This window comes from Phyllostomus discolor, chromosome 7, assembly GCF_004126475.2.
Source record: "Phyllostomus discolor isolate MPI-MPIP mPhyDis1 chromosome 7, mPhyDis1.pri.v3, whole genome shotgun sequence".
Classification (NCBI taxonomy): Eukaryota; Metazoa; Chordata; class Mammalia; order Chiroptera; family Phyllostomidae; genus Phyllostomus; species Phyllostomus discolor.
In genome coordinates, this window is record NC_040909.2 from 50,849,065 (window position 1) to 50,862,280 (window position 13,216).

The 13,216-nt window shown below is 35.4% G+C and overlaps 1 protein-coding gene across 1 annotated transcript in view; it reads right to left on the minus strand.

Moving 5' to 3' along the window:
- The window catches only part of DNAH12 (dynein axonemal heavy chain 12), a 275,242-nt gene that overhangs the window by 136,118 nt on the left and 125,908 nt on the right, over positions 1-13,216 (minus strand). The window contains 4 exon segments of the mRNA XM_028518986.2: positions 180-385; positions 2,604-2,723; positions 12,243-12,431; positions 12,981-13,067. Coding sequence (XP_028374787.1) covers positions 180-385; positions 2,604-2,723; positions 12,243-12,431; positions 12,981-13,067 — 602 coding nt within the window.

The window sequence follows — 13,216 nt, forward strand, 5'->3', positions numbered from 1 at the left end:
AACATGAAATTGTAAACTATTCTTAAAGTGAGTTTTTCCATCTTCCTACATATTACAGAAGGAGAAACTAAAGAGAAGGAACTAAAATGCTACCCACAGGATGCAAAATAACTCTAGGATGGGAATTCAGGAGTTTTGCCTGCTGATCCAAAACTTTGTGGGTTATAACTTATCATAACATCATTTTATGTCATACCTCATACATGTAATCATAGACTAAGCCTTTTTCATCGAAGTTGCATTCCCATTTACCCACAGAGTGAGGCACTAGGTTGCTTTCATCTTTTCCCAATATGATTAATCGTAGGAAAGAATCAAAAACAACACGACCATCTGTATCACAACTTGCTCCAATGGACCAAATCAAAGAAAATATAAAGCAGGCCTGTTGGTAAAAATAATAATAATAATAATTAATTTAAACTATTAAAATAAGCTTTTAACAAATTAATTACAATTTAACATATTAAGGTCTGGTTACCCTACTTGGAAAAGATCAGATCTATAAATAAAATTGACTGGAGCACAGCTAAATCACATGAAGAGTCTTTCTCTGGCAATAGCTGTCTAAATTTAAAATGTCCATGCCAAGTAATCTAGCAATTTCTCTTTTGGGACTTTATCCTGAAATATATTCCCAACTGTTAAAATGATATATGTATAAGAAAATTCACTGCAGCATTGTTTGTAATAGCAAAAGTTCAGAAGGAATCCAAATGTTCTTCAATAGGGATCTGCTTAATTGGGTTATGCTATATACACTGGAATAAATGCAGATAATAAGGAAGAAGGTAACTCAACTGATATGGAATAATCTCCAAGACATATTGTGAGAAAAGATGCAAACAAGTATGTGTGCTATACTAACATGTGTAAAAAATATATATAGAGAAGAGTATTCATCAAATACCTCTAGAAGGCTGCCTAGGCACTGGTAATAGTCATTGCCCTGAGAGTGGCTGGGGAACTGGTATGGATGGAAAACCTACTTTTGCCTTTGAATTTTACTCTAGGCACATGCCTTATCTAGTTTGCAAATCCATCAAATATATTTTTATTTGTATTTACTTTTTTTAAAATACATTTTATTGATTATGCTATTACAGTTATACCAACTTTTTCCTTTGCCCCCCTCCATCCAGTACCCCATTCCCCCCTGCAATCTCTCCCCTTAGTTCATGTCCATGGCTCATGCATGTAAGTTGGCTGGCTACTCTATTTGTATACTGTTCTTAACATCCCCCTATCTGTTTTGTACCTTCTAATTTGTATTTCTTAATTCCTGCACATTTTCCCCCTTCTTCCCCTCCCCACCCTGGCTGATAACTCTCCAAATGACCCCCATATCTATGATTCTGTTTCTGTTCTGCTTATTTGCTTAATTGGCTTTTTAGATTCAAATATATTTTAAGAGAAAAAAATCCAACCAGGTATCGATATATATTAGTCTAAAAATGATTCTTAACCACTTAAATAATTTTAGGAGTTTAGGTTTACCGACAGAATGAAAAATTTCAGGAACTATATAACATGAAAGTGATATATGTAAACTATTCTGAGGACACTTTTATTTTACAGAAAGGTAACACTGATGCACTAGGAAGAATATTAAAAACTAGTTCTGAGAAAGGCTGTTCCAAACCTAGGAAGAAAAGGAGATATAATAAATTAAAGTGATATATGTAAACTATTCTGAGGACACTTTTATTTTACAGAAAGGTAACACTGATGCACTAGGAAGAATATTAAAAACTAGTTCTGAGAAAGGCTGTTCCAAACCTAGGAAGAAAAGGAGATATAAATAAATTATACTTCAAATGTCTATTCAATTTCTTCTAAAATGAAGGAAAATAAAGACAAATGGGGAGGGGAAAGGAAGGGATCATTACTACCAGTGAACCCTGAAATGTGAGATGTCTGAGGTAAATTTTCTGTGGGAACAAAATGAAGAGGAAACAATAGGAGGAAACTACTTTTACCATAGAATAGAAGGTAGACTGAGTACAGAGGATTAGGCTTTAAAAATAAGGTGGTACATGGGAAAGTAGCATATATCAGGTAGGAAAGCAAAATACCTCTTTCCTTTGGCTCCCTCACAGTCACGTTCTCTGGCCTTCTCTGACCTCTAGACATTAGCTAACCTGGACCACAGACTTCTCCCTACCCATGTGCTCTATGGATTCTGCCAGCAATACTCTACCTACCTGATTGGATGCCTGCTCCTTGTCTTTTGTAGCCAGTTTCTTGCAATCCACATTCTGGCTTAACATTAAAACAAAATCAATTCACCTAAAATCCATATTGGATTAGTAAAGTTCACATGGGATTATATTGTCACCTTATTATTAAACACATTATTATATTGTATCAATAACAGGGTATATTTGGTCCATTCCAACATATTTTAATTTTTTAAAAAAGTATGAGGTTTTTTTAATCAAAATACCAGGTCAGGGAAAGTTTAATGTCTTCAGCTGTTCTTTCAGTGCTCACCAAAAAAAAAAACAGGTCTACATCTTACAATGTCTTTCTCAGTACGAGCATCATTTGTCAGATGCATATTTCATTCTGTAATGAAAAACCACATTAAGAAAAAAACCAACCATAATCCAAACACGAATGTGCTTGCTTGTAGGATCATTTTCTACCACATCACAGAGTAGTACTTCAAAGAGACGAGTGAGAGACACAACCAAATTGCTATCACTTGTAGGAATCAATTCCTGCAAAGTGAAAAGAATATATTTTCTTTCATCTTATTTGAAAAATAAAAGAAGATAAATATGTTAAAAATGATAAAAGCAAACATTGTTTTTATGAGTTCTTTATAACATTTAAACTTAAAGAATTTAAACTGTATGCATAATTTTAAAAATCTCTTGAGGTCCCAGGATGGTGGAGGAGTAAGTAGAAGCTGCACAAACCTCCTTCCAGGACCAAACTGGAATTACAACTAAATTACAGAAAAATCATCCTGATTAACCAGCTGAACACTAGCTGGAGAGAAGCCTTATAATCACAAGCAGACAAAATAAGCCACATCACCACAACAAGACTGGTACAAACTGCAGAGGAGGTGCAAGAGGGCTGGCTGGGCTCCTACGGGTGGCAGTTAAAGTTTCAGAGGGATATCTCAGGCCAGGGGGTTCCTTAAGAAGTGTGGATTCTAATCCCCAAGCTGGGCTCTCCAGCCTACAGCACCAGATCCAGGAAAAGAACCCAAATAACCTATGGCTATGAAAAGCAGAAAGGTTTCTGTCCACCAGGGAGAGATTGCTGGAGACACAGAGAGCCTCTAAAAGGGCCAACACACACATTTGCAGCCACTTAACCTGGGTTCTTGCAGAGGAACGACACAGTGGACTAGAGATACATGAAGAGAGTCTGTGGTTGGTGGCTCTGGGGAGAGATCTGAAGGAACAGCTGCCAGAATCCCTGTGCTGAATCATTCCTCATACTGTAGAAGCCATCTTTCTCAGGCAGAGGACTCCTCTCCAAATGGCATCAGCCTGAGGGGAAGCAATTGCGCTCCCCACCACCTGCAGAAATTACTCTGCTCCACTTTGTGGAGCTTAAGCTGGGCTGCTGAGTACAGCTGGAGGTTGTTATCTCAGTGATTAAGTTTAATAACTAAGGCAGATTTCTGGAAGCTCTGAGACTTTTGCTTATCCTCCCCCAATAATTACACACCCATCATAGGAGCATCTGAATATGTAAAGCATATCTTGATAAGCATAAAAGGAGAGATAAACAGAAATACAGTCATATAGGGGATTTTAACACCCATTTTCCTCAGTGGATGGATCTTTCAGGTAAAATAGCAATAAGAAGACAGTGGCATTAAATGACACACTAGATCAAATGGATTTAATTGATATCTTAAGAGCATTTCACCCCAAAACAGAAGAATATATATACTTTACAAATGCACATGGAATATTTTCTAGGAAAGACCACATCTTAGCATAGAAAACAAGTCTCAATAAATTTAAGAAGATTGAAATCATACCAAGCATCTACTTCATATCAAGGGAGCTTTCCATTGAGAGGATATAATTTTTGTAAACATATATGCACCCAACATAAAAGCACCTAAATACATACAGAAAATATGGAGATATTTAAGGAGATAAACAGCAATGCAGTCATTATAGGAGATTTTAGCACCCCATTGTCAACAATGGATAGATCTTCCAAACAAAGAATTCACAAGGTTTTCATTGAACAACACCCTAGATCAGGGTGTCCAACCTGTGGCCCAACACAAAATCATAAATTTACTTAAAACATTATCAGATTTTTTTTGTGATTATGTGTCACAATGTAATTAATGTATGGCCTAAGACAACTCTTCTTCCAGTGTGGCTCAGAGATGCCAAAAGCTTGGACGCACCTGCTCCAGATCAAATAGACTTAATTGATATTTACAGAACATTTCATACCAAAGAAGCAGAATGTACATTATTTTCAAATACACATGGATCAGTTTCAATTATCATTGATCACATGGCAGGACACAAAACAAACCTTAACAAATTCAAGAAAATTGAAATCATATCAAGCATACTCTCAGATCACAATGACTCGAAACTAGAAACCAACCTCAAGGAAAAAACTCAAAAAAAGAAAAGAGGAAGTAAAACTGTCATTTTCTGACAGCATGATAGTGTACATATAAAACACTATGATAGCCACCAGAAACTGCTCAACCTAATAAGTGAATTCAGCAAAAGAGCAGAATACAAAGTCAATATTCAGAAACTGATGGCATTCTTCTACCATAATAAACATAATCATAATAAACAATAATTATTAGAAAGAGAAACTAAGAAGAACTTTCATTTACTATAGCAATAAGAAAAATAAAGTACCCAGGGATAAATTTAAGCAAGAATGTAAAAGATATCTATTCAGAGAACTATAGAACACTGAAGAAAGAAATTGAGGAAGACAGAAATAAATGGAAGTATATACCCTGTTGTGGATTGGAAGAATTAACACTGTTAAAATGCCATACTACCCAAATCAATCTATAGATTCAACACAACACCTATTAAAATACCAATGGATTTTTTCATATATCTAGAATAAATACTTCAAAAATTTATATGGGACCAAAAAACCCAAAGTAGCCTCAGCAATCGTAAGAAGAACAAAGTTGGAGGGATTACAATACTTGATATTAAACTATACTACAAGGCCATTATAATCAAAGCAGTGTGGTACTGGCATAGGAATAGACACATAAATCAATGGAACAGAATAGAGAACACAGAAATAAACCAATGACTCTATGGTCAATTAATATTTGACAAAGGAGGAATTGTCATACAATGGAGTAAAAACACTCTCTTCAATAAATGCTGGTGGGAGAACTGAACTGTTACATGCAAAAACAAACAAACAAACAAACAAACAAACAAAAACTAGGCCACCAACTTACACCATACACCAGAACAAACTCAGGATGGATAAAGAACATAAATATAAGTTGTGATACCATAAAAGTCCTAGTAGAAAACATAGGCAGTAAAATTTCAGACATTCCATGTAGCAATATGTTTGTTTATGTATATTATAGGGCAAGGAAAATAAAAGAAAGAATAAACAAATGAGACTTTGGCAAATTAAAAAGTCTGCATGGCTAAAGAAACCATTATCAAAATGAAAAGGGGACCACTATATGGGAGAGTATATTTGGCAATGATATATTGGATAAGAGTTTAATGTCCAAAATATATAAAGAACGCATATGACTAAACATGAGGAAGACAAACAACCCAATTAAAAAATAGGCAAAGGACCTGAATAGACACTTCTCCAAGGATAACACAGAGATGGCGCATAGGCATGAAAAAATACTCAATATCACTAGCCATCAAAGAGGCAAATTAAAGCCATAATGAGATATCACCTCATATCTGTCAGAATGGCTATCATTAATAAATCAACAAACAACAAGTACTGGTGACGATGTGGAGAAAGGGGAACCCTAGTGCACTGTTGTGCAGACTGGTGCAGCCATTGTAAAAAAAACAGTATGGAGTTTCTTCAAAAAATTAAAAATAGAACTGACTCGTGACCCAGCCATTTTACTACTTGGAATATACCCTAAGAATCCTGAAATACCAATTGAAAAGAACTTATGCACCTCAATGTTCATAGCAATGCTATTTACAATAGTCAAGTGTTTAAAACAGCCCAAGTGACCATCAGTAGATGAGTGGATAAAAAAGCTGTGGTACATGTACACAATGGAATACTACTCAGCAGAAAGAAAGAAGTTGTTGCTTTTTTGACATCATGGATGAAACTGGGCAATATTATGCTAAGTGAAAGAAACCAGAGTGAAAGACAAATACCATATGATCTCACTTGTAAGAGGCACCTAATGAACAAAATTAACTAATGAGAAAAATAGAACCAGAGGCATGGAATCATGGAATAGACTGACAGTGGTAAGAGGGGAGCAAGGAGTTGGGGACTGTTTGAAAGAGGATAAGGGGATTAACCAAAAAGCATATTTGAAGAACCCTTGGACATGGACAACAGTGTGAGGACTGATTATGGAAGTGGGGGTGGGCTGGGTGGAAGGGGATAAAGGAGGAAAAAAAATGGGACAATTTTTAGCATTGGGACAATGTAATAGCATAAACAATAATAAAAATGTTTTTAGATTTACCTTTTGATTTCCTCTTTGACAAAATGGTTGTTCAACTGTGTTATTTAGTTTCCCCTTATTTGGTTTCTTGCCATTACTGATTCTAGTTTCATTCCATAGTGGTTTAAAAAGTAAGTATAAATTAAATCTTAAATTTGCTGACTTGTTTTTTGATATATCCTGGAGAATGTTATATATATACTTGAGAATAATGTGTATTCTACAGTTAGGTGAAAAGCTTTGAATATGTCTGTTAGGTCCATTGGTTTCATAGTGTTCAAATCCACTGTTTCTTACTGATTTTCTGCTGGATATTCTATCCCGTACTGAAACTAGTATATTGAAGTCTCTACTATTATTGTATTGCTATCAAATTCTATTCTCAGATCTTTTAATATTTGTTTTATATATTTAGATGCTCCAATGTTGGATGTATATATTTAAAACTGTTGAATTGACCATATTTAATCATTATATAATGACCTACTTTGTCTCTAGAGACAATTTTTTAATATATTTTATTGATTATGCTATTACAGTTGTCCCATTTTTTCTCCCTTTTATTCCCCTCCACTCTGTATCCCCCCCCCAACCCCATCAATCTCCCACCTTAGTTCATGTCCATGAGTCATACATATAAGTTCTTTGGCTTCTCCATTTCCCATACTATTCTTAACCTATCCCTATTTTGTACCAATCAGTTATGCTTTTTATTATCTGTGCCTTCTCCCTCCATTCTCCTCCCTCCCCCTCCCCCTCTCCAATGATAACTCTCCATGTGATCTTCATTTCTGTGAATCTGTTCCTATTCTAGTTGTTTGTTTAGTTCATTTTTGTTTTTGTTTTTAGGTTTAGTCATTGATAGTTTGAGTTCACTGTTATTTTACTGTTTGTATTTTTGTTCTTTTTTTTTTCTTACAGAAGTCCCTTTAACATTTCATATAATAAGGACTTGGTGATGATGGACTCCCTGAACTTGACCTTATCTGAGAAGCACTTTATCTGTCCTTCCATTCTAAATGAAAGCTTTGCTGGATAGAGCAATCTTGGATGTAGGACCTTGTCTTTCATGACTTCAAGTACTTCTTTCCAGCACCTTCTTGCCTCCAAGGTCTCTTTTGAGAAATCAGCTGAGAGTCTTATGGGAACCCCTTTGTAGGTAGCTGTCTCCTTTTCTCTTGCGGCTTTTTCTCTCCTTATCTTTAATCTTGACTAATGTAATTATGAGGTGCCTTGGTATGTTCCTCTTCGGGTCCAAGTTCTTTGGGACTCTCTTGAGCTTCCTGGACTTCCTGGAAGTCTATTTCCTTTGCCAGATTGGAGAAGTTTTCCTTCATTATTTTTTTTTCAAATAAGTTTTCCACTTCTTGGTCTTCTTTTTCTCCTTCTGGCACTCTTATAATTTGGATGTTGGAACATTTAAAGTTGTTCCAGAGGTTCCTAAGCCTCTCCTCATATTTTGAATTCTTGTTTCTTCATTTTGTTCTGGTTGAATATTTATTTCTTCCTTCTGCTCCAAAACATTGATTTGAGTCCCAATTTCCTTACCCTCACTGTTGGTTCCCTGTACATTTTCCTTTATTTCACTTTGCATAGCTGTCACTTTTCCCTCTATTTTGTGACCATGCTCAACCATATCTGTGAGCATCCTGATTACCAGTGTTTTGAACTGTGCACCTGACAGGTTGGCTATCTCTTCATCGCTTAGTTGTATTTTTGGAGCTTTGATATGTTCTTTCCTTTGGGCCATATTTTTTGTCTGGGTGCATCTGTTAAGTAGTAAGGGGAAAGCCTTACATATTCACCAGGGTGGGGCAACCCACATTGCTGTGTTGTGGCACTATATGTGGGGCAGGAGTCCAAGAGGGAACAATACCACTTTCTCAGTTCTTAAAAGACTTTCAGTCACTTCCTCTGCTACCCACAAGCACATTGGGCTCTTCTGGTGCTGATTCCACGGGTGGGTGGGGGCTTGTATACATTCTAGGACCCTGTGGGTCTCTCCAATGAACTCTCCTGTGAGGCTGGGAGTTTTTCCTGCTGCTTTAACCTGCACATGATTTTTTCAGTCAGAGGTTTTGAGGTTTTATTTCCCCACACTGGAACCCTGGGCTACGCAGTCTGTCTTGCTCCCCAGTTGTTCCTCCCAGTTTATCTGCATGCAAATGTAGGACCACCTTCTCTGCCAGCCACTGCCTTGCCTGCCCTGGTCCTCCAGCAGCTGCTTGCTGTGAATCCTCTCCGCCCCAGCTGCCCATCTCTTCCCCTCCTGTTAGTCTGGATGAATGTTTCTGCTTTAACTCCTTGGTTGTCAGACTTCCATACAGTTCAATTTTCTGGCAGGTCTGGTTATTTTTTGTTTTTAAATTTGTTGTTGTTCTCCTTCTGGTTGTTTGAGGAGGCAAAGTGTATCTACCTATGCCTCCATCTTGGCCAGAAGTCTAGAGACAATTTTTGACTTAAAGTCTACTTGTCTGATATAATTATAGCTACCCCTGTTTTTTTTTATATTCCATTTACATGTAATACCTTTATCCATTTCTTCACTTTTAGCCTATGTATGTCCTTGAATTTATATTGAATTTTTTCTACACAACATAAAGTTGGATCTTGGTTTTTTTTTATTCTATTTAGCTTCACTGTATCTTTTATTGGAAAGTATAACCCATTTACTTTTAAAATAATGATTGATAAAAGAAGGATGTACTATTGCCATTTTGTTAACTATTTTCTGTTTGTCTTATCATTCTTCCGTTCTTCTTTCTGTCATTTCTCTTTGGGTTTTGCTGTGTTTTGTGTGACTTCTGTAGGTAGGGGCTTACATAACAATTTTTATAACAGTCTATTTTAAGCTGATAGCAACTTAATTTTATTTCTGTACAAGACCCCTCCACATTTACCTCTCCTTTCTCTACATTATATGCTATTGATGTCACAATTAACATGTCTTTACATTACCAATCCATTAATATAATTTAGTTATAGTTGTTTTTAATACTTTGTCCTTTAATTTTTTTGTAGTAGAGTAAAAGCAATTTATCCATCACCATTATAGCAACATCCCCTTATCCACAGTTTCATGTTCTCTGGTTTCAGTTACCCACAGTCAAACATGGTCCATAATATTAAATAGAAAATTCCAGAAATACACAACTTACAATGTGCATCATTATAAATAGTATGATGAAATCTTGTTCCACCCTACTTTGTCCTGCCCAGGATGTGAATCATACCTTTTCTACCTGCAGATAGTCACTTAATAACTATGTAGGTTATCAGATTGACTGTTATGATATCACAGTACTTCTCTTCAAGTAACTCTTATTTTACTTAATAATGGCTCTAAGAGGTCAATAATAGCGATGCTAGCAATTAGGTATGCCATACAGAAGTGGTAAAGTATTTCCTTTAAGTGAAAAGGTATGTATCTATAGAAAAAATATTATACATAGGGTTCAGTGTGATCTGCAGTTTCAGGCATCCACTGAGAGTCTTAGAAAATACTTCACATAGATAAGGGGGGAACCATTGTATTATAAAGCTTTGGTAATCAAAACAGTATGGTACTGACATAAAAACAAATGGAACAGAACAGAAAGCCCAGAGATAAATCCAAACATGTACAGTCAACTGATCTTTGCTCAAGGGTACCAAGAACACACAATGAGGAAAAGATAATCTGTTCAATAAATGGCATTTGGAAAATTGTATATCCATACATAAAAGAATGAAATTGGGTCCTTATCTCACACCACACACAAATATCAATCCAAAATGGGTTAATGACTTAAATGTAAGACTTAAAACTCCTAGAAGACTATAGTGTTCTCCTAGAAGAAAATCATAAAACTCCTAGAAGAAAACATAGTGAATAAGCTCCTTGATATTGACCTTAGAAATGATTTTTTAAAATATGACCCCAAAAGATCAGACAAAAGCAAAAATTAAGAAGCAGGGCTACATCAAACTAAAAGCACAGTAGCAAATGAAACAAAATGAAAAGCAACCTATGGATTGAGAGAAAATATTGCAAACCATATATTTGATAAGGGGTTAATATCCAAAATATATAAAAAACTCATACAATTCAAAAGCAAAAAAACACCTATCAACACAATTTAAAAATGGGTGAAGGACTTGAATAGATATTTTTTCCAAAGGAGATATACATATGACCAACAGGTGAAAAGGCACTCAACATCACTAATCATCATTGAAATGCAAATCAAAACCACTATACGATATGAAATCACACCTGTTAGGGTAGCTATTATAAAAAAAATTAAAGATAGCAAGTATTGGTTGGGATGTAGAGAAAATAAAAAATTTGTGCACTGTTGGTAGGAATATACATTGGTACAGCCATTATGGAAACCAGTATGGAGGAGCCTGAAAAAACTAAAACAGAACTGCCATATGATTCAGCAATCCATCTTCAAGGGATATAACCAAAGAAAATGAATCAGTACCTCAAAGGGATATCTATATTTTCATGTTTATTGTAGCCTTATTCACAGTAGCCAAGATATGGAAACAAACTAAGAGTCTGTTGATGGATGAATGGATCAAGAAATTATATTTTTATAATGGAATATTATTCAACCTTAAAAAGGGATCCTTCCATTTGCAACAACATGGATTAAAGAAGATATTATAATAAGTGACATAAGCCAGACACAGGAAAGAATAAACTATATGATCTCACTTACACATGGAATCTAAAAGTTGAATACATACAACCAGAGAGTAAAGTGTTGTTTACTAGAGGTAGAAAGATGGGGAAAATAGGGAGACCCTGAATAAAGGTACAAAGTTGCAGTTATGTAGGATAAATAAGTCCAGAGATCTAATGTACAGCATAATGACTATAGGTAATAATATTGGTACAATACTGTATCAGTATTGGAAATTTGCTGAGAGTAGATTTAGGTATTCTCACCATACATATACACATACACACAAAAAATGGTAACTATCTGAGATGATATAATTAGCTTGACTATAGTAATAATTTTACTGTATGTATGTATATCAAATCATGATGTACAATTTATATATAATTTTTATTTTAAAATTTTTAAATAATATCCAGAGGGATAAATATTGATATACACACATACACACACTTGAGTATAACTAGGGGAATCTGAATAAGATCAGTAAAGAGTATGAACATCAATATCCCCTTGTGATACTGTAATATAGTCATGCAAAATGTTAACATTGAGGAAAATTGGGTAAAATGTACATGAAATTTCTGTTATTTCCTTTTTTAACTTCTTTTTTAAAAATTGTTGTGCAAGTACAGTTGTCTCCATTTTTCTCCTTTACTCCCTCCCACCCCACCTGTCCTTGTCTTCCACCCTTGATCCTACTCCCTTTGGTGAATTTCACTTATTTCTTAAAACTGCATGTGAACCACTGATTGTCACAATAAGCATTTCATTTTTTTTAATGAACAGTATATGTCTAAGGAGAAAGTGATTTTAGTTATTTATCCTGTCATTGTGCCTGTAGACTTAATCAAATTGAATGAAAACTAAAGAAACTTAGAAACATGAGTGGGTCAGATTAGTGTTACCTTGCATTTTTTCTTACGAAGCGTTAAAGTGGGTGGTATTAACCAGTCAAAAAGTCCTCTCAGAAGAGCCTGATGATCTGGTTCCTGTAAAGGTTCTGGCAGTGAACTCAGCCATGAAGACACAAGTGGATCCCATCCTAACTGTGAGGGTTCCAAATAAATCATGCCACAGCGGCTTACTGTGGCAGGCTAGAGAAAAAAAGGTGAATTTTCTTTTTCCAGTGTTGCTTTTATATCAGCAGTACCCAGCAGTTTATTAGCTTCTACTTTGCATGATTTATAAGGCCCTTCGTGACCTGGCCTCCTGTCTTTCTCTATATAGCCTGACATACACTGAACTACACTATTGGAAGTTGCAGTTCCCTAGGCATGCCACAGCTTCAGGTCTTTGCATTTTGTCATGACTTGGAATGCCTGACCCCACCAATCTCCCTGGAGAAGTCTTACTCCTCTCAAAACCAGATCAAACACTCAAACACTTTCCATGGTCCTCTATCCACTCTCCTTTGGGGCACCCACCCTCTCCATATTCTTGGAGCACTTACATGTAGCTCTATATTGGAATTACTTATTATCATGCTTCTCATCCCTAAATGTGGATGACTCATAAAACTGTGTCTTACTCATCTTTGTATTCCTAGTGCCTAACTCATCTTCTGAAACATAATAAAAAAAAACTTATTAAGTGAATGAGTGAACAAACAAATAAACAAACTACTATTATATTAAATTATGAACTTACTGAGGCCTGGAAAGGTCCATTACTTCAAAGATGAGGCTCATCTGAGGAGACATCTGAATGATTTCTCCACTCATAAGGCAGAGCTAAAAGCAATTATATTTCAAATGTTTATGTAAAAAAATCTCAAACTTCTCAGATGAAAATTTATTCTAGTTATAAGATAATGTATATCCTGTGATATGATGTAAAAGCATTAGCTTGAAAGACAAAATATTATAATTGTAGGTCTAAT